General features: G+C 35.2%; 1 protein-coding gene across 3 annotated transcripts in view; it reads left to right on the top strand.

Moving 5' to 3' along the window:
- C1GALT1 (core 1 synthase, glycoprotein-N-acetylgalactosamine 3-beta-galactosyltransferase 1) overlaps positions 1-11503 on the top strand; it is a 29681-nt gene extending 18178 nt beyond the window's left edge. For all 3 annotated transcript variants that reach the window (XM_032402078.1, XM_032402080.1, XM_032402079.1), the window contains exons 3-4: positions 3333-4000; positions 10692-11503. In XM_032402078.1, the coding sequence (XP_032257969.1) occupies positions 3333-4000; positions 10692-10883 (860 nt within the window). In that variant the 3' untranslated portion in view covers positions 10884-11503. The remainder of the gene's footprint in view (positions 1-3332; positions 4001-10691) is intronic.
- Positions 11504-21275: the final 9772 nt, after the last annotated feature.

Here is a 21275-nt window from a genome sequence, read left to right as displayed (position 1 = left end):
TTTTTTGAAAATATTTATTTAGTCTGATTTTGTTGTCATGGTTTATATCTGTGTCTTTAGTGTTTTTGCTATTGTCTTGTTTTGGTCTTAGTTTTTGCTTAGTCTTGTTCTAGAGAAACTCAAGAGGTATATATAAATCTCAATTTATATTTTTTCAACTTATATTTTTATCAGTAACTAATATAACTAGTCTTTTCACCTTTTAAGAGGCATAAAAATCTAGGGAGGTAGAAACTAAGGATATGTTATAATGACTTCATTTTCTCTTGGTTACCTACCTCTAACCGGATGTTCTCAATTGCGTCCCCTACGTGCCAACATTTAAATGTTGGTTTTCTCCAAGTTTCTGTCCTTTAGCTGTCTCTTTGCTTGTGTAATATCATCAATTCCCATAGTTTTGGTTTCCATCTATTCTTTACTGTCTTTATCTTAGCCCAGTTCCAAACACTGTGAAAAAACATTAACGTAATTCAAAGATCTCTGCAAATGTTATTTATTTGACAATAAAGAATACAGCAGCTTGGAAACAATTGGAATTCTGAGTTGCAGAGGGTCCCTCCATTAAGAATTGTTTCTTTTATCTTTTTGGTAGTAAATACCAAGCAGAGGCTGAGGGATGAAGTGTACTACATCCTGGTTGAGTTATATGAACTAGCAAGCACATGCATACTATTACAAATTATGTCAAGCTGAGGCTGAGGGATGAAGTGTACCACATCCTGGTTGAGTTATATGAACTAGCAAGCACATGCATACTATTACAAATTATGTCATGTTGTATAAATGTTTATATAACTGATTCAGCTCTGAGTAGGTGCTCTGTGTTATCATAGAGCAGTTCGATCCTGGACACTTGCTCTATAGCCTTGCTCTGGATTGTTAAAGGATTGGCGCCATGCTTCTCTACCAGTAGGGTGTGTCAGGTCAGTGCAGGCACATTTATTAGGTCCCTACTTGTCCTGCGTGATGGTCCACATCTGTCTAAGCTAGAAACTATGAAGTCATGGTAGGTGTTTTCCTTCACTTACCAATCAATCCCATTTGTCGTAAGTTCCAGCATTCTGCCTCTTTACCATTTTTCAGATTTCCTCTCTCAGTTCATTTCCCCTAGTTCAGGCCTTCAGTTATACCCATGTACCTGCACTCAACCAAACTTCACTATACCTTTTGTCCTTTCTTATTGTGTAAAATGTAAAATGAGCTTCTACTCATTTAAAGACCTATTTTCTGCATCATCTCTGTTTTCCCTGATTTTGCTTTATCTCCCCTTCTCTGTTCCAGCCAAGTTCCCATTTCATTGCTCTATAGGATTTATCAGCCACTGCTTGCTTTTTCCGCAGCACATTGAACCCTTTTACATACCTCTATTATAGCATGCCAAGGTCCACTACAAGACTGAGTTCTTCTGTAGCAGGACATGTGTCGTACTCATCTTTTCATCTCCTGAGCCAGCACATGCCTACAAAGTAATTAATGAAGGAATAATTACAGAATGAGAAAGAATATCTACCAGATCCCAGCAGTGGGGAGAAGGTTGTCTTGTTCAAAGTGAAACATTGAGAATTCCTGCATCTACCATTTTCCCTCTGCATCCAGTGTTTAGTTTATCTATAGCCAGGAGATTGGGCTCCTCAAGTACATGAAATGTGAATGCTCTCTGACTGAAGGGTGGTGATTTTGTTTTTGAATTGTGAATTATTGATTTTCAGAAGGACATGAGAATATTTTCGAAAATTCCATGCCCAACCTCACCCAACCATCAGTTAACTAGAAATTTATGCCTCCAGTTGCTAATTTTTCATAGGACTAAGTTTTTGTAACTCACTGGTTGACCTTAACTTTAAGGATATGCTTCCTTAGGATTCTGCCTTACAGCATTACTATAAAAAGTGTGGTTTTGCAGACTCATGCTGGTCCACAACTACATAAGTATTGAAATTGGGACTACACAGAAACTTTCAGGGTAATTTAACAGAGTAATTTTGTCTAAATCAAAACATAAGAATTAGGATTTGTATTTTATATTTCTTTTTTTTTATTTTTCTAGTAATTCATTTTTAGCATATTCATAAAAGTATAGGTCTCTAACTATTAGAAATAAAAATTGATCCTTCACCAAGCACTGATCTAGAATCTTAAAATTGGATTCTTCCTTTAAACCAGTGATACTCAATATGTGATCCTGGCCTGATGGTCTGAATTGTTTGTTACCAGTCTGCACCCAGATAAGGAGCTTGCACCAGGATGTAGCTCATTTAAGCTCACTGCTTAAGTTAAGTGGACTTTTTTGGAGGAAGAAGTAATATGTGCTTTATATTCTGGCATGGCTCCCTATTTCTTTACAAAGGAGTACTTTGAAAAACACTGCTCTAGACGATCTTAGAAATACTATTGCTACCTGTTCTGTTTCTGACTGATGGATTTGCATGTTGGAATGAAATATGTTACTATCAAAAGTAACCTTGGGGCGCCTGGGTGGCTCAGTTGGTTAAGCGACTGCCTTCGGCTCAGGTCATGATCCTGGAGTCCCTGGATCGAGTCCCACATCGGGCTCCCTGCTCAGCAAGGAGCCTGCTTCTCCCTCTGACCCTCTCCCCTCTCATGTGCTCTCTCTCTCTCATTCTCTCTGTCTCAAATAAATAAATAAAATCTTTAAAAAAAAAAAAAAAAAGTAACCTCAATGCTGCATTAACTCCTCTTCTTCAAACTGGGGTAGTCATGAGAGCCTTTTTTAAAGCCACCTAAAGATACTTGTATAAATTCGTAATAGTGAATCTTGTGGACTCCAAAATGAATTATTTCAGCAGCATGTCTTTTCTGTCCTTCAGAAGTTTATTTAGAGGTGCAAGAAATTCCTGTCAGTGTTCTGTTGAGAACTAGTTGAAGCTTTCTTTGTAGAATGAAGTGAAAAGCAGATACTGTGTAAGACCGTGCTTTATATGTATACCAATCTCCAGGAGAACTTGTTAAAATGCAAATTCAAATCGAGTAGGTCTGGGGTGGGGCCTGAGATGTTGCATTTCTAACAAGCTCCCAAGTGATGCTGATGCTGTTTGGTCAACGAACCACAGTTCAAATAGTAAGAATTTAAGTTATAGTGGAAATTCTTGTTAACTGCAATGGATCTCCTGGATAAAACTGACATGAAACCAATAAATCAGAATGTCAGTTCATATAAGGTTGAGTTTTACTTTGTTTCAGCTAAATTACTGATGGTAGAAAGGTAAATAGAAGGGGGTTTTTGAAATTGTTTAAGAAAATTTTTCTTCAATATAATTTATTTGAATTTTACATCTATGTAAATATAACTCTAAAAATTTTTTGTTTAATAGATGAGAATACAGACATCGCTGAAAACCTCTATCGAAAGGTTAAAATTCTTTGCTGGGTTATGACAGGGCCTCAAAATCTAGAGAAAAAGGCCAAACACGTCAAAGCTACATGGGCCCAGCGTTGTAATAAAGTGTTGTTTATGAGTTCAGAAGAAGATAAAGACTTCCCTGCTGTGGGATTAAAAACCAGAGAAGGCAGAGACCAACTATACTGGAAAACAATTAAAGCTTTTCAGTATGTTCATGATCATTATTTAGAAGATGCTGATTGGTTTATGAAAGCAGATGATGATACATATGTTATACTGGATAATTTGAGATGGCTACTCTCAAAATATAACCCTGAAGAACCCATTTACTTTGGGAGAAGATTTAAGCCCTATGTAAAGCAGGGCTACATGAGTGGAGGAGCAGGATATGTACTGAGCAAAGAAGCGTTGAAGAGATTTGTTGATGCATTTAAAACAGACAAATGTACACATAGTTCCTCCATCGAAGACTTAGCATTGGGCAAATGCATGGAAATTATAAATGTAGAAGCGGGAGATTCCAGAGATACCGTTGGAAAAGAAACTTTTCATCCCTTTGTACCAGAACACCACTTAATCAAGGGTTATCTACCTAGAACCTTTTGGTATTGGAATTATAACTATTATCCTCCTGTAGAGGTAAGTTTAAAAATTTTATTACTGTATAAATACTTAGACTAACTTTTGTTTACTTAAAAAAAAAACTAGCAAATAATGTGTTTCTTTGGTACCAAAAACTAAGAATCTCCTTTACTCCTTTTATATAGAGTGGCAATGTATAACAAAATAGATGAGAACATGAGTGTCAGCACTAGTAACTCAGTAAATATTGCTACTGTTACCTACTATTTATTGCCTATGTCACGCATTAAAAACATAGCAATAAATATGGCCAAGTTCCAGTTCTTGTGACCCTTATAACAGTATATTATGAATCTACATTCTGGATACAGAGACATACAGTAAACAGGCAGACTAATAAAGATAAAATATGATTTTAGGTAGTGATAAGTGTCCTAAAGTAAAATAAGGCCAAGTGAGGGGATAGAGAATGACCCAGAGTGGAGTGGGGCACCCTAGTTTGGGTGATTAAAGAAGGTGTCTCTAAGAGGTGACTTCTGAACAGAAATCTGAGTGAGGTTAGAGAGTAGGCTGTGTGAAGAGCCTCCTGGGCTTCAGGAACAATGTGTGAAAAGACTTTGAGGTTTAGAAAGACCTAGATTCAAGTTTTCTCCCACTTAATAGTTCAGTGACCTTGGATGGACAGAATTTGCCCAGTTTCTGAGCCTGAGTTGCCTCATTTGTAAAATGGACCAGATCTACCTGTTTCAGTTGTGATTACAGTATAATACAGTGCCTGTCACACTGTAAGCATGTAATAAGCCTTACTCTCATTTGACACCTTAGCCTCCATTCCTGAGGATTTTATCTAAAATACATTATTTTATCAAATATCTCAGCTAAATGTTTAAGAAGAATTAATATCTTATACCCACCAACTAGCTTTACCATATGTTAATCTTTTGCCACATTTGCTTCCTTTTTTAAAAGAAAAAGGTATAGGGGCGCCTGGGTGGCTCAGTCGTTAAGCACCTGCCTTTGGCTCAGGTCATGATCCCAGGGTCCTGGGATCGAGCCCTGCATCGGGCTCCCTGCTCCGCAGGAAGCCTGCTTCTCCCTCTCCCACTCCCCCTGCTTGGGTTCCCTCTCTCGCTGTGTCTGTCTCTGTCAAATAAATAAAATCTTTAAAAAAAAGAGAAGGGTATAGATACAGTTGAGGCCTGTGTATACCTCCCCAATCTAGTTTTCTTATCTCCTTCCTCAGTGTTAACCACCATCATGAATTTAATATTCGTCATCACCATGTACGTTTGTATCTTTTTTCATACATGTTTATGTATCCATAAGTAATATATAGTATTGTTTTTTAGGTTTTTAAATAAATAGAATTAATCCATATATATCCTTGAACATTTGCCCTTTTCATACAACATTAAAATGTATCCACATTATTATATGTATGTGCTTCATTAATTTAGGCTGCTCTGGGAAACAAACTGAGGGTTGCTGGAGTGGGGGGTGGGGTGGGGTGGGAGGGATGGGGTGACTGGGTGATGGACACTGGGGAGGGTATGTGTTCTGGTAAGCGCTGTGAATTGTGCAAGACTGTTGAATCTCAGATCTGTACCTCTGGAACAAATAATGCAATATATGTTAAGAAAGAAAAAAACAAGAAGAAGAATGTAGCAGGAGGGGAAGAATGAAGGGGGGGAAATCGGAGGGGGAGAAGAACCATGAGAGACGATGGACTCTGAAAAACAAACTGAGGGTTCTAGAGGGGAGGGGGGTGGGAGGATGGGTTAGCCTGGTGATGGGTATTGAGGAGGGCACGTTCTGCATGGAGCACTGGGTGTTATGCACAAACAATGAATCATGGAACGCTACACCTAAAACTAATGATGTAATGTATGGTGATTAACATAACAATAAAAAAATTAAAAAAAAAATTTAGGCTGCTCTGTAATCTAACGTGAGCATATGTAATTTATCCATTCACCTACTGATACACATTTAGTAGATTGTTTCCCGTTCATCACTGTTAGGAGCATTGCAGCAGTGAGTGACTGACTGAAGGACATCAGGAATCACGAAACCTAGCTTTTAGATTCAGATCTGTTATTGATTAATAATGCATGTAGGCAAGTCATTAGTACTCTATGCCTTCTTTTTTCTGGCCCTAAGATACAAATAATACACTTCATGCTAGCATTTTCATTTTCACAAGCCAGTGTTTTCAAATCATTATCTAGGACAGTGCTTCTCAACTGCAGGCTTTTTTGCCTCCCAGAGCACATTTGGCAAATTCTGGAGACATTTTTGGTTGTTAACTGGGAGACTGGCATTGGGTGGAGGTTGCTACTGGCATCTAGTGGGTAGAAACCCACAAGATTGTAAACCCACTAGATGCCAAACATCTCACAATGCACAGGATGGCTCCCCACAATAAAGAATTATCTGGACTAAAATGTCAGTAACACTGAGGTTAAGAAACTTTGACCTAGAACATTTGACCCAATCTTTAGACAATCAGCTTTAAAAGGAAATGTTGAAGCAAATCACTACTACAATTACCAGTATGTTCTTAGTACTTACACAGACACAGTAATTCCTAACAGTAGTTCTGCATTTAATAGGTGACAGTCTATAAAAGTCAAGTAGTTTGTCCTGATAAATAGTCTAGGCAATATTACAAACCATGCTGATTATAAACTCTTGTGATTTCATCATGAGTTCCCCTCCATGATTAATATGTGCCCCAAAGGGTTGGGGGGTGGGGCTGAGGGATGTTAGAATAAATATTCTGCTGTTGGGATAAAATTCCACTTTAATAAACAGTTTAAAGTTCAGTTCTACGTAATGAATCTGTTTGAAACCTTATGCTGGCATTTTATTGCTCTTGTGGATGCAACAGTTTCCTAGACTGTAAAACAGATGTATTCCTAAGTCTGGTCTGTGATAGTCCTATTTTTGTTTTGTTCTAGTGAGGTACTACTTTGATTTTTTTTTTAAAGATTTTATTTATTTGAGAGAGAAGGAGAGAGAGCATAAGCGAGAGAGAGCACAGCGGGGGCGGGGGGAGTGCAGAGGGAGAGGGAAAGGGAGGAGCAGACTCCCTACTGAGCAGGGAGCCCAACGCGGGGCTTGATTCCAGAACCCCGGGATCATGACCAGAGCCAAAGGCAGATGCTTAACCGACTGAGCTACCCAGACGCCCCTGAATTTTTTTTTTTTTTGATGTAAACTTTTCTTAGTATAATCTGACCATTCCAAGATTACTTGACCTCTTCCCTTCTTAATGCTGTACCCTTTCCCACATAAAAATATATCCAAATTTAAGAACATTACAAATAGATATAACAAAGACACCTAAATGCACATAAGATTTTACTGAGAGTATCTGCTACATACAGTAATAGCAAAGGGACATGATAATTGTCACTATTTTGTAACCAGTAAAATATCCTCCTTTCCTTTAAGAGTGCTACACACAATTCCCACCTACAGATAGGGTATACCTAACAATATACTTTATATGAACAAAATAAATATTTCTATGGTGCATCTTTTATTTAAATTGTAGTGGTTTTTAAAATGGATGCAAAATTTTATGTTCTTTCTATAAAAATTTATTCAGTTATATAGAAGACAATAAAATAGACTTGGAAGGACCAAAATTGACCCAACTTTCTAATGTTGCCTCTTCTCTCCCAGGAGGTTCAATACAAACACATGTGAAATCCAACTTCTATTAATACTTATCCATCATTTAATAAATTTTCTTTTCCATAAGTAAGTTACTGTTTTCAGAGTTATTCTAAATCTCATACATACACTTTTGCTCTGTAGTAATCATGGAAAACACAGTGTGGAAAATTTTTATTTTAGCAAGTCAGTGTGTGAGATACACAGCTCATCAAAGAGTTATGTTCTTAAATTGGTTGTTTAGAACTTACTCTTCATGCAGTTCCCTTTTCACACCACCTTCTCACTTCCCTAGAAGTGAGTTTATTCCCTAGGACTAAAGTCTGCTCCCTAGGAATAAACTTCATCAGAGAATTTATAATCAGTCTCGAATACAGAGGATTTAAAATAGTGTATATGTGTGTAATAGTCTACATGTAATAGTGTATATATATATACACACACACATACATATACACGCACACATGTACACATACACACATATGTACATATGCCCCTATACGTGAAATTGCCTTTTTTATAGGTCAGAAATGATCAAATAGGGTTTATTCTGTTCCTCAGTTCTAACTACATTAACTATAACCCATCTGAAACTTAATGATATATGGTTAAGGTTGAGAGCTCCTGATTTTTCCAAATTGTTAACTGATTTTTCCAGTACCATTTTTAAACTAAATCTTATTTTCAGTAGTGATTTAAAATAATCTCCTTTATCATATACTGTAGTGTTACTTACAGTAGTAGGATTGGTGTCTGGTATTACAGTTCTGTTCTGTCATCCTATTTGGTTTTGCCTCAGCACCATATCGTCTTAAACCCTGTAGCTTTACAGAATTTTGAAATTATTACTCTAAGAGTGTATATTCCTCTACTTTATATCTCTTTTTCTTTCAAATTGTCTTGGTAACCCTCATGCCTTTATGTTTATGTATTAATTTTTCAATTTAGGGACAATATCTTTGCCTGGGATTTTTAAAATTTATTTTAGGTCTTTTAGTAACTTTATAGAATTTCTCCAGATTTTATTTCTTCTTAAGTATCTTATGTTTTTAATATTTTCACTACTGTTCTACTTGGGCTCCTTTGTAATTAACTAGTATATATATAAAAGCTGTTGTTTCTTAAAAGCATCTTTAAAATCTGGCTCTGTTCCTGGATTCTCTATATCTGATGATTTTTTACTTGACTCTCTTGAGTTTAGGTAGTAGCCATTATTATATGCAAAGAACTGTTTTGTTTCTAATAGTTATAGCTGTTTTCTTTTATTGTGTTTTTATTGCTTATAAATCGTAGTAACAGTATCCTCGTCATCTAGTAAAAAAACAATAATGCAATAGAATGAAACATAATGCAGTAAATCTTACCAAAAATATTATTATAGTGTTTCAGGGTCATATAAAGTTGCTTTCAGAGAGGATCAGCAATTTAAAATTCACTGCTATTGGTCTAGTCTTTTTAGTTTAATATGTACTGGCCAGTATAGTAGCCAGTAGCCAGGTATGACTGTTGAGTACTTGAAATGTGGCTAGACCAAATTAAGATGTGCTGTCAGTATAAAATTCATTCCTGATTTCAAGAACTTAACACAAATAAAAAGAATGATTTCATTAATAATTTTTAAGATATTGATTGCATATTGAAAAAATAATAGGATTTATTCATTTGAAATATATTCAAATTCCTTTTTTTTCTTTTTTTTTCTTTTTAAATGTGGCTACTAGATTTTGAACTGCATCATGTGGCTCACATATATCTATTGGACAGAGCTGGTTTGATGATCACAAGTTGACTTATCATTTTACTTTTCAGATTTGTTCCTATCCTTACATTGCCTAAAGGTGTTAAGAAGTAGGCACCAAATAATTTTCTAGTGCCTACGTGGTTGTCCAGAAACCCCACATATCCAGTGTTTGTTTCAAAGGAAAGTTCAGAGAGAAAGCCAGAGAAAATACAGTGGACAATTCCCTGATAATTTTTACTGCATCGTAAGCTACCTACTTCCAGACATGAATTATTAAATGTTCAGTATCAATCTTCTCTGGGAACTTGCCAGAATATCTTTCTTCTTAGGTCCTTGCAAAGACACTAGATAGAGTCTGAAGTTTTGTTGGAATCACCTGGGTGAAACATTCTCTAGATACCAAAATAATCTTAGAGAACTGTTTAATTCTGGGGCCAGTTTTGTTTTTTGTTTTGTTTTTGTTATGTTCTTGCTTTTTTTTCTGTTCTATTTTTTTTATTATCTTGTTTTTGTCTTTTTTAGACCTGTTCTCATACCAACTCTGTTAGGAATCTATTATCTGGACAAATGTTTAACTCTGACCTACTTACTGAGGACCACCTAAATGTGATTATTTTGTCAATAATGTCAACATTTATTGAGAATTTACTATAGGCCAAGCTGATTCCAAGCATTTTATATACATTATCTCCTTTAAGTAACCATCTTTTGCAGATGGGGAAATTGAAGCTTATAGAGATTAAGTAACTTGCCCAAGGTCATACACTAGTAGGCAGAATTTGACCCTAGTAGACAAACTTTGAATTCAAACTTAGATTTGACTCAGTACTTCCTCTCTTAAATATTGTACTGTTTGGGTTGATGTGCAGATGAAGTATTAGTTTCAGACACATAATGGGCAAGGGTTTTGTAGTCATTGAATGCTCCAAAGGTGTCTTTGTGAGGTTGAGCCACGCAAAAAGTTAGAGTGAGAACATATGAAGTTTGAAAGCAAAACTTGGAAATAGAGCTTCATCCTTTGTATAGCTGCCCCTTTCATTTGAGGAAGTCTCAAGATTTTTTTCAGTGAAAACACTATAGAATATGAAAGAATATTATTTCAGGTCGATATATTTTAGCGGTTTTCATGTTTAGTTTTAAATCATTAAGAACTCTAAAAACTCTTGGTTTCTTCCACAGGTCTAATAGATAAGGTACCTCTGCTTTACCTTGCCAACTTTAATGCTTGGATTCTGTTAAAATTAATGTTTCCTTTATCAGTATGTGAATATTGTATGTTAATTATGTACTGTTTCTTAATAATGCCTGTTTCTGCTACTTTTTTAGGGTCCTGGTTGCTGTTCTGATCTTGCAGTTTCTTTTCACTATGTTGATCCTACAACTATGTATGAGTTAGAATACCTCGTTTATCATCTTCGTCCATATGGTTATTTATACAGATATCAACCTGCCTTACCTGAGAATATACTAAAAGAAATAAGTCGAGCATACAAAAATGAAGACCCAAAAGTAAAATGAGAACTCTTGAAAGAAAAACATAAATGAAGAGGTAAAATGTCTAGCATTGCACTGAAGAACTTCTACATTTCTGATACAGAACACTGGAATCCCAGTGAGGAATTCTTTCTAAGTGAACATTCCATATTAGAAATCTTTCATATGAATGACTGTAAACTGAAGCTTTAAGTGAGCTGTGAAGTCTGTTAAAATGTGTTTTGATACAGTAATATATATATATATCTGAAAAACTTGTGTTTTTAAAATGTGGCCAGGCAGAGGGACTAGAAACGAGATTTTTGTTTTCTCTTCTTGACCACATGTATTATTTTCACTGAGAAACTAGAACATTTAAATTTTCTAAAACTACACTGCACATATTAATAACACAGATGATGCTAAATAGATCTGCCTTAAAGAAAATTTTAGAAGGAAACAGTGTTGCTTAATGTTATTTATAAACTCAAGACATGAGCAGTATGATATAAATGAACAAAACCCCCCATACACACACTCATACATGCAGGTTTTGTCTAATGAAAATTTCCTGTGACTGTAATTGGCAGTATTTCTTCCAGACAAGGTAAAATAAGAATGGCACTTATCCTAAAGTGCATTAATAAAACCACATTTTGAAATTATATGGTCCTTGACTGTATTATATACTTGGTTCTAATTAGTAGTTAATGTTTTACTGAGTCCCCGTTGTCTCTTTTCTAAATATGTTTATCTTTGAATACAATTTTAATTATTAATATTTATTTACTCAGAGCATTAATAGCATTCTATAAACATGCATTTTAAAATATTTTGTTCCCAAATTTACCCATTGTTAATTGTGGGTAATTAATAAATAGTAAATTTAATGCTATTTGGGGATGCTTTTCTTAGATCAGTTCCACTCTCAGGAATTACTAAGTGACATTTTAAATTGATTATTTAAAACTCTTTCCAACTACATAATTATAGTTCCTTTTGTTATCATCCTGTTGAGAGATGAGAATTTGTTTGTGCCTTTCATAACTTATTTAAAGCAAAGTTTAGACATTCATTTTTAGGCTCTGAGGTGGCTATTACACTGGCAAAATAATTTGAATGTACAATTTTGATGAGAGTTGACTAAAAACATTAGAAAAACAGAGTGCTTAAGGAAACTGAAATATGCCAGATATTAAAAGACCAAATACTTAATTCATGCCTAACTGCCTGAATTTTGATGCTGACTTATTATTTGGGGTGGTTTTTTGTTTGTTTGTTTGGGGTTTTTTTGGTGTTTGGTTTTGCCAGTGGATAATTCTAACAGAGCAGAATACCCAATTCAACACTGTCATCAAAAATATATTCATAAATATTTCATTCTAATTTTAGTGACCTTCTATTTAAAGAATTTCTGGAAGGAAAGAAAATTTTAAGTTTTGTTTTCTTTAGCAATATTATCTGAGTATATCATAAAAGAATATTTTGCAGACTTTCTATAAGATTATCTTAAATGTTACAAATGATTTACATTGTTTATGTTTATCATTATGCTAATTTTACATGGTTGTCATGCCATTGAATCTGCTGCTTAGCTAAAGAGTTTATATTTATTGTGCCAAAACATGTCAAAATCATCATCTCTTTGGGTGGTATATGGAGAGGATGTTCATCTTGGTGACAATTAGTGGTAATTATGGATTACTCTGTCCACACAGTGAAAAGTCACACCAGTTTTTACGTTAAATTGTCTTTTGTTGTTTTCATGACACTGTCACCTGCTAGAATTTCAAGGCATTCATTCTATTCTTTGAACAACTCTTCACCTTGGTGTGGATATGAATTTTACAGTCCATATATACTACTTTCTAAAAACCTTAAAATTTACTCATAGGAAGTTAACATTGTGATGAATCCTGGGGTCTGGAGTCAGACTGCCTGGGTTTAAATTCTTGATCTATCACTTACTAGTTTTGTAACCTTGAGCAATTTACTTAATCTCTCTCTGTGCCTCAATTTTCTCATCTTAAGGGACAGTAATACTATCTACCTCACAGGATTTTTATGAGGATTAAATGAGTGAATATATGTACAACTTTTAGAATACTTGTCTGGCCCAGACTATGGAGCAATAAGTATAAGGTTTTATTATTCTGTTACCTTAGAGTGTAAATATTTGTTCTAAATGAATGAAAAAAATCTGCTTTAATCAGATTAGATATTGAAGGACTTATTTCATACATTTCTTATAATAAGTAATAGCTAGTTTTTATCTAATGCCTACTGTGTGCCACGTAGTGTGCTTTAGATATTCTATGTACATTAGTGTTAATCTTCACAAATTGGGTGTTCTTCCTGTATCGTAGATGAGAAAACTGAGGCTCAAAGAATTAAAGTAATTTTTCCACTGTCACAGAGCAAGTAAGTAACAGAGCCAGGATTTATGCTCAAAGCCTGTGTATTCTTTGTACCATGTCAGCCTTGAGGTTAGTCATTTAGCATTATTTCTTTCCATTTTTACTTATTAACATGTGTGATCTCATACATCAGCCAGTAATAGACAAATTAACCAGCCAGATTGTCATAGTGACTCTCAAATTGTGGTTCTTCTACTCTTGCCTGGCAACTTGTTAAAATGCAGATTTCAAGACTCCAGTCCCAGAAATTCTGATTCTAGCGTGAGGCCCATTAGTATGCATTCCTACCAGATTCCTTTGGTCAGTGGTTCTCAAAGTGTTGTTCCCAACTAGTAGTATTTGCATCATCTGGGAACTTGCAAATGCAACCTCTCCTGGGCCCCACCCCAGACCTTCTGAGTCAGAAGCTCCAGGGTAGAGGCTAGCAGCTGTCTTTTAAACAAGCCCTCCAGGTGAGTCCTATTCATTCTAGTTTGGAAACCAATCTGATGCAAATTGATCGTTGGAATGTGCTAAAGATTTATTGCCCCACAAGTAGGGTATCTTTCAAAGATTTAGATGAAGGATGTTTTAAATCTGTGTCCTCCAAGATCACACCATATTAAATGTGAGAGACTTTAAAGATAACTTAAAGGGTCCGTGGATCATTCATTTTTTGACAAAATTCTTTAGCTTTTTCAGATTGACTAATACCAGGGCCCACAGTAACATATGTAATTCTCCAAGTTTAGTAATTTAACAATTGGGGCAGGAAGAGTTTAAGTACTAGTAAATACATAATTCATTAAAAGCATAGCTAAATAAGTGTCCTCACTTGTTAGTAAAAAAAACTTTCCAATTGTTAGTAAAAAACTTTAAATGGAGGTAGCAAAATACTGCTTTATAATATGCATAATGTTTTTCTGCTAATTCAATACGATCAAAATTTCATCACTTTCAAGAATCAGTTGACTGTCCTAATACAGCAAAAAATTATCCAAGTATTCAGTAGAGAACATACAAGCAGATTTCATGATGGTAACTTAGCATCTTTTAAATTAAGATCTTTGTCATTTGGATAAATTATTTTAGTGTGGTCTCAAAACATAAGGCTTTTGCTATCTTTATGTTTCCCAGTAACAGTAAACTTATATTTCAAGTGAGAAGTTCATAGATGATACAAAGCAGATTTTTGTCCCAGAGTTCAATTATTTGTTTTTAAATATCTTAAATTTCAGAGGAATTTTTGTTACTGTAAGATAATTCAAGATAAACTACTGGCCAGTTTTTAGTATTTTTTGAAATACAGTAATTCCATTTGAGCATTAAATTTGTTAACTGATTATTTTCATAATTGTTTCTTGAGTATGAATTTTTCACTTACTTGAGCCTATCGAACTATAGTATTTCCAGATTGAGACTTGAAAAAAAATGCCTCACTTTATTTAGATCAAGTCTGTCCTTTTGTTCTTCATTTAATTCAGTTCATTAGAGTATTCTGTCTTTGACAATTTCTTCTTCTTTGTATTTGTTGCCCTTTATTTTCTTTACAACTAATTTCCATTTCCTAACTACCCCTAATGCTGCTTTTGCAAGGTTAATTTGGCTGTAACTAGTGATTAGAATTTGTATCACTTACTAATAATTTTATACCTATTAACTTTAGATTTCCCTAGGAGATTGGAAATAAAAAATCTAAGAATAATGCCTGCTGGCTCTCAGGATATTTGCCCTACTTAAAAGTCTACAGTTTTAAACCAATTCTAGATATACGATTACTAAATGAACTAAAGTTATTTGGATTCCATTTCCTCTACACCCTTTTCTCAAAAACAAACCAAAAAAACTCATTTGCCTCATTTCTCTACTTTATTGTAGGGCTGACAGAAACATTCTTAAGCAATCTGGGGAACAACCTGTGGTTTATTTTATGCTAAATATAACCTCTATTGATTTAAGAATATGACTACGTTTATATATTGGAGTTGAAATAGAAGTTTTAATACAGATTAGAGTAAACATTACAAATTCTCTCTAGAGAAACCAACTCTAAAACTAGTTTCAGAAGTGAATAGTGCTCTGTCTCAACTCCTTTTACCTCTCTAGTTTTTAGTTTATATCAGTTCAGTTTAAATAACTTTGCAGGGCCCTACCAATTAATAGTCCATATACAGTATTTATTAGAGGGAAACTAATCTTACTGCTAAGCAGTGTGTTACATTACACAGTGAATATTTGTGTTTTGGAATTTAAAAGTTATGTAAGGTAGTAGTGTTATGAATGATTTAAAAATGTGTGGTGACTTGCTTATTTTAAGTGATCCACCAATAAGTCAGAAAAGATGTATTTTTAAATATGTTTTTTAAAGTGCCTTTTGAACATTTTTAAACAATGGATTTAAACAACCGCATAAAATAAATTACCATGTTTAAAGCTGTTTTATCTGATTATTTTTAACTGATATAAGAGTTATGGGAGACACTAAGGGGTAGTTTTGGGGTTATTTTACCAAAAATATTAATTTAAAGTATTTTCCCATCAAAGTTACTCAATTTGAATAGGCTTAAGTAATTTTTACTGCAATATATATCATTTGTCTTTAAAGCAGCAAAATATTCCACCTCTGATTTAGAATAATAACCTTAAAAAAATTAGAAACACTCTGTCATCCAGGTAAGTGTGTGTATGTGTACATGGTGGGGGATGCTTTTCTATCTCTTGGTATATTTTGATCTATCATGTACACTGGAATTCATTTATTCAACTGATTATTCAAATAATGCCTAGCATCTACTAGAAATACAGTGGTGAGCAATACCTATAGGATTTCTGTTTTCATAGAGCCTTAACTCTATAGCTAGACAATAAACAAGTTAATAGATGAATGAACAAGATATTTCAGAGAATGGTGTTAGGAAAAGAAAACAATGATTCAGTAGAACAGTTTTCTGGGTAGGGTGTCAAGGAAGACCTCTGAGGAGGTAGTATTTGAACTGAGACCTGATGACAGACATTTTATATACTTCAAAAGTTATTTATATTTATGAGGTTCTTTGCCCCTACTGTGTAAAAAAAATAGTAACTTTCCACCTTTGCTTAATTATGCTCTGGGCATATGTAAAGACTCAGTGAAATGCATTTTATAGGCCAAAAACTTTGTGGTTTTAAGTATATTTCATCCAGAGCTCAGGTCTATCTATTGATACTAGATCAGTCTGGTACTTTTAAGATAGAAATAAAAATTGACCTACCTCTTCCTTAAGCAGATGATTGCAGATGTTCATAAGGTCCTTGAGTCTAGCCTGTCTGCCTCAATTTTCAGTAACATGCCACCCAATATGTTCCTTATTAGTGCATATGTACATGGATGTGTGTATATATATATATTCACACTGTCGTTTGGATTCACCAGCTTTAGAAAAGTTGAGGAAATGAATGCCACTTCATATTGTTTTAGTAGTGGAGTTGTACAATTTAATTTATTCAGATAACCCCATGTTTTCCAATTAATTGTATATAGTTGTACTGCTAATTGATAAGTCATTTGAGAGGAAACTGATTTACCTAAATACATACATATTTACTATTACCTATTTTAAGTTTTCCAAAGGTATAATCCTGGAAAGAATACAGAATTATTGCTTAATTTATCTTCTTACTAAAGGGAGGGACTCTACCTCAAACATATTTTACTTCAGATCTAATAATGCTGACGATATAGATTATCCAAATAGAAATTCCTATAGTGTTTAAGACTGAATGAACATTTAACAACCGAAGTTCGGCAACATCGACATTCTCCAGATAAATCTATCAGAATTAGTAAGACGTGGAAGTAAACTGTTTTGCCATGAGTTGGTTACTCATTATTGAATTTAGTATTGCTATCTAGAACTTTAACTATTTTAGTTCTTAAAACTATCTTTGTGTTGCATCGTTTCTTCTGCCTAAAGAACCACCAGGTGTTTACTAGTGCTCTTCATTCTGTTATTGATAGCTCTTTTTTTTCCGGGACTGAAAATTTGTGCAGGGCATTTCTACCCTTTCTGTATTGTATATTGCCTCTGTATAGTGCACTAGAATACAACCACTTTTCTCCCAATAATGAAATATTCATTGTCTTTTTTTATGAAATTCAGTCCTAGGACTTCAGCTCTTTGGGTTTTCTAATGAATGTCTAGTGACAGATTAACAGTACTTCCTCATTTGTAGAACAGCTAGGTGATGTGCCATCTTAAAACTAATTTGAGTAGCAATGTCTCTGTCTTAACAAGTCATGAAGTTTTGACTTTTGTCAGCTTCAAATCTTTTTTCATAGAACTCTAAACCACATTGTCTTTCCTCTTTCTATTTCTAGACTACCAGAATTATTCTCCTGGTAGCATTTAGGTTGAATTTCACTTTCTCTTCATTTTGTTAGACTGTAGAAAGTTGGTGATAAAATCCAGAAAGTAGTTTGAAAAAGAATAATGATCCACTCTTTCCTTTAGTTCTATACAAGGCTATCTTCCGTGTATTTGCCCTGTTCAGTGCTGTGTGTGTCAGAGATACAGGAATAGTAAGGTATGGTATGGTTATCTTAATACTTGGATTTTTCTTTAATCAAAATACTAAACCTTAATTTTTCATGCTAATTAGGTGTATATAATAAGTAATTTTATTCAAAAAAAGTGATTTTATTCTCTGAGGTGAAGGTAACTATGTGCTTAGACTAATAAGACATAAAAATGATCTATTGTTTATAAAAAGTAATTTTTACAGGGGCACCTGGGTGGCTCAGTTAAGCCTCCGACTCTTGGTTTGGGCTCAGGTTATGATCTCGGGGTTGTGGGATCAAGTCCCACCTTAGCTACCCGCTCAGCTGGGAGTCTGCTTGAGATTCTCACCCTCTCCCTTTGCCCCTCCCCCCTGCTTATGCGTGTGCGCATGCATGTGCGCGCACGCTCTCTCTCAAATCTTTTATTTAAGATTTTATTTATTTATTTATTTGACAGAGAGAGACACAGCGAGAGAGAGAACACAAGCAGGGGAAGTGGGAGAGGGAGAAGCAGGCTCCCCGCTGAGCAAGGAGCCCAATGCGGGGCTTGATCCCAGGACCCTGGTATCATGACCTGAGCCAAAGGCAGACGCTTAACAACTGAGCCACCCAGGCGCCCCATAAATAAATCTTTTAAGAACATTTTTTTAAATAATTTTTACAGACCTACTTGCCTGGTTACAGAAGCAGAAAAAAAGGGAAATAATTGAATCACCTATATTTTCTTAATGATCCTAAATTAGACATGTAGCTAGCTATTTCTGAGATCCTAAAGTAATCATGCTATTTGGTGTTTTTTTCTCATCTGAAAGTTTCAACCTTTATCAGGTTACACCTTCATTTTATGTTTTATTGTCTTTAGACCCTCTTAGACTGCTAGATCCTCAGATTTACCAAATGGAAAACTGGTGTTCAGAAGTTGAATGACTCAGAACAAGTGAAGCAGAACTGAGTGGTGAGATTGAACCTGAGTCTGAAGTTTGAAAACACGTCAAGATCCAGTCTTCTTTATAATATACTGACTTAGGGGGTAGAAAGACAAAAAACTGGGTGCACATAGTTTTAATTTAAGATCACCAATGACTTCATTTAGGGCTAATCACTTACCTCATAATAATGTAAAATAGTGCTTATTAAAGAATATTAATAGAATTTTTGCTTTATATTAAATAGTAGAAATTTGTCTTACTAATTCAGTAGTCATTACAAATCCTAAACTTACAGTGTATTTTCTAAATTTACTCTTTGGTAACTCTAGATTACTGCCTAGAATTACTTAAAACTCACTTTGTCAGGGTGTCTTTAAAAGGGTTTTCTTTTTTCCCCTTTGCATCTAAAACTTTTGATGTAAAATTACCCAAACTTCCTGTTACTACTAAAACTGAAATAAATGAAGCAAGAGAAATAGATATGAAAATGTGAAGCAGGCACTTTACCCAAAAGCACAGTTATTTACATCAGTGAGATTATTTTTTTAAAGAAGTTAAAGTAGGTTGGTTTCCTTTGACACCCGTTTTTCTCCAGACTCCACCTTATGTGACAGGATGGTAGTGGTTTCCTCCCTAAGTTATTCTTCTTACACCTAAGAATTAAATATTAGCCTCACTCCATGACATATCATGTTAAAATTAGGAGTTGTCTTGTTTACTTCTTCTTTCACCTCTCCCACAGGTAATTTTTCCTAAAATTCCACCCACGCTTTGTACACAAAAGGTCAGCAAACATTTGATTTATTTCATTGACTTATTAAATATATCAAAATCACACCCAGGATCTCAGGGTGTGGTACTATAGACGTCAAATCTCTTACTACCCTAATTCTAAACCAGTCAGTGCACACCCTTTTTCATATGAGAAATAATGACAGAAACAATCTGACAAGTAACAATGGGGCTTCTAGAGCCAAGGGTGATTGCAGTTAAATTAAATCTTCACTGTTCTTGACACTTCAGAGCTATCTTCTAGGAATACTTGCCCTCCCTTGTTAACAAAACAGGGAACAAAACTCCTTCTTCAGGGACCTCACTTTTCATTTAGTTCAGCAGTTGGTACTGGGAGCTGTAACTTGAGGCAACACAAATATTTGAGTAACCCCATTTTCCACTTCATGGATTGCACACAGGAAAGGTCAGTGATTTGATTCACCACTTTTTTTGCTTCAGTATTTTAGTCTTGAGTCCAGGTAATTAAAGAGTAATTTTACTTCACTTATGTATTGTGATCCCACAGTTTCCTTCCCACTGAATAAAATTTAGCTCTCTGCTAAACATGTAAGATGGGCGAAGGGTTACCATTAAGAGAAGTGGGAACAGATCAGCCCCCTGCTCCATACCACCAGTCAGGACTTTGGCGGACTTCCCACTTTTTATGATTCTAACAGAAGAAACAATACCTTTCCGTAATGAGAGGAGGATCACGCTCTCTATCACTGTGAAGGGAGGACTGGCCAGGTAGAGGGAAGCTTGAGCTAGGCTTCTGCCTTGAGAGGAAAAGCAGCTTCCAAGTGGTGTGTAGTTGAGCCCTTTGCCTAGGGCTCGTTTTTTCCAAGTCTCTCAGTAGCCCTTCCTTCATTTTCCTTCTACTCTTCAAGTCCAATTCTTGGATTCATAGGAGTGACTATTTTTACCCCCAGGTAGTTTGCTGGCCCTAGGGTTGCAGAGAGGAAAAGATACAGTCTTGACCCCGGGGAACTGAGTGTTTAGGGAACACTCCTCTAACTTAACTGTAACAGAGCCGACGACAGTCTTCAAATATGTCAAAGCAAAATGGGCAATGAAGGGCTTAAAGAGCAAAACTCAGACAACAGATGCCTGTTCACGGAAATAAAGCCCTGCCAGGTGCACTGTCCAGGGCAAAGAAAGTTGCCTTTTGGAGATTAAGCTTTTTATGAGATTAGAATTTGAGAGAGGTCTCCCAGTGACTTCTGTAATAAGTTTTGTTGGTAGTATTGGCTCACTATTAAGCCCATCTATTGAGTTCTTGGTTTCATTTATCAAATATTTCAGTTCTAGAATTTCCATTTGTTTATATTGTATAATTTCCAGGTCTCTGCAAATGTTCTCAGTCTTATTTTTTTACGTCCTTAAACATATTAAGTATAGACGTTATGGAGTATATGTCTGCTACCCCCATTATCTGGACCACCACCACCACCACCATGGGTCTATTTCTATCAGTCACTTCTTTTGGTATTCAGTTACATTTTCTTATTTATTTTTTAATACCGTCTTTGGTAGGAACATCACACTTCTTGGTAGTCTTTTGAATAGGACAAATGAACCTGTGTCTCACCTTACAGAAACCATAAAATCTGTGCTATCCCAAAGTCTGTGTAACCATCAACCCAAGCACCCCACTGACCTGCTGACTGGCCTCCTAGTGAAGTGAAGAAGTTACACAGAGAGGTCAGCCAACGATTGCCCTCAGAGAACCAAATGAGAGAGGAGCCTACTCTGATTCCTGTGATGTGTATAATACCCACATTGTACTAACTAGGATTCAGCC

This window comes from Phoca vitulina, unplaced genomic scaffold (genome assembly GCF_004348235.1).
Source record: "Phoca vitulina isolate PV1807 unplaced genomic scaffold, GSC_HSeal_1.0 scaffold4, whole genome shotgun sequence".
NCBI classification, from domain to species: Eukaryota; Metazoa; Chordata; class Mammalia; order Carnivora; family Phocidae; genus Phoca; species Phoca vitulina.
This window is presented reverse-complemented; position numbering and strand designations above follow the sequence as displayed.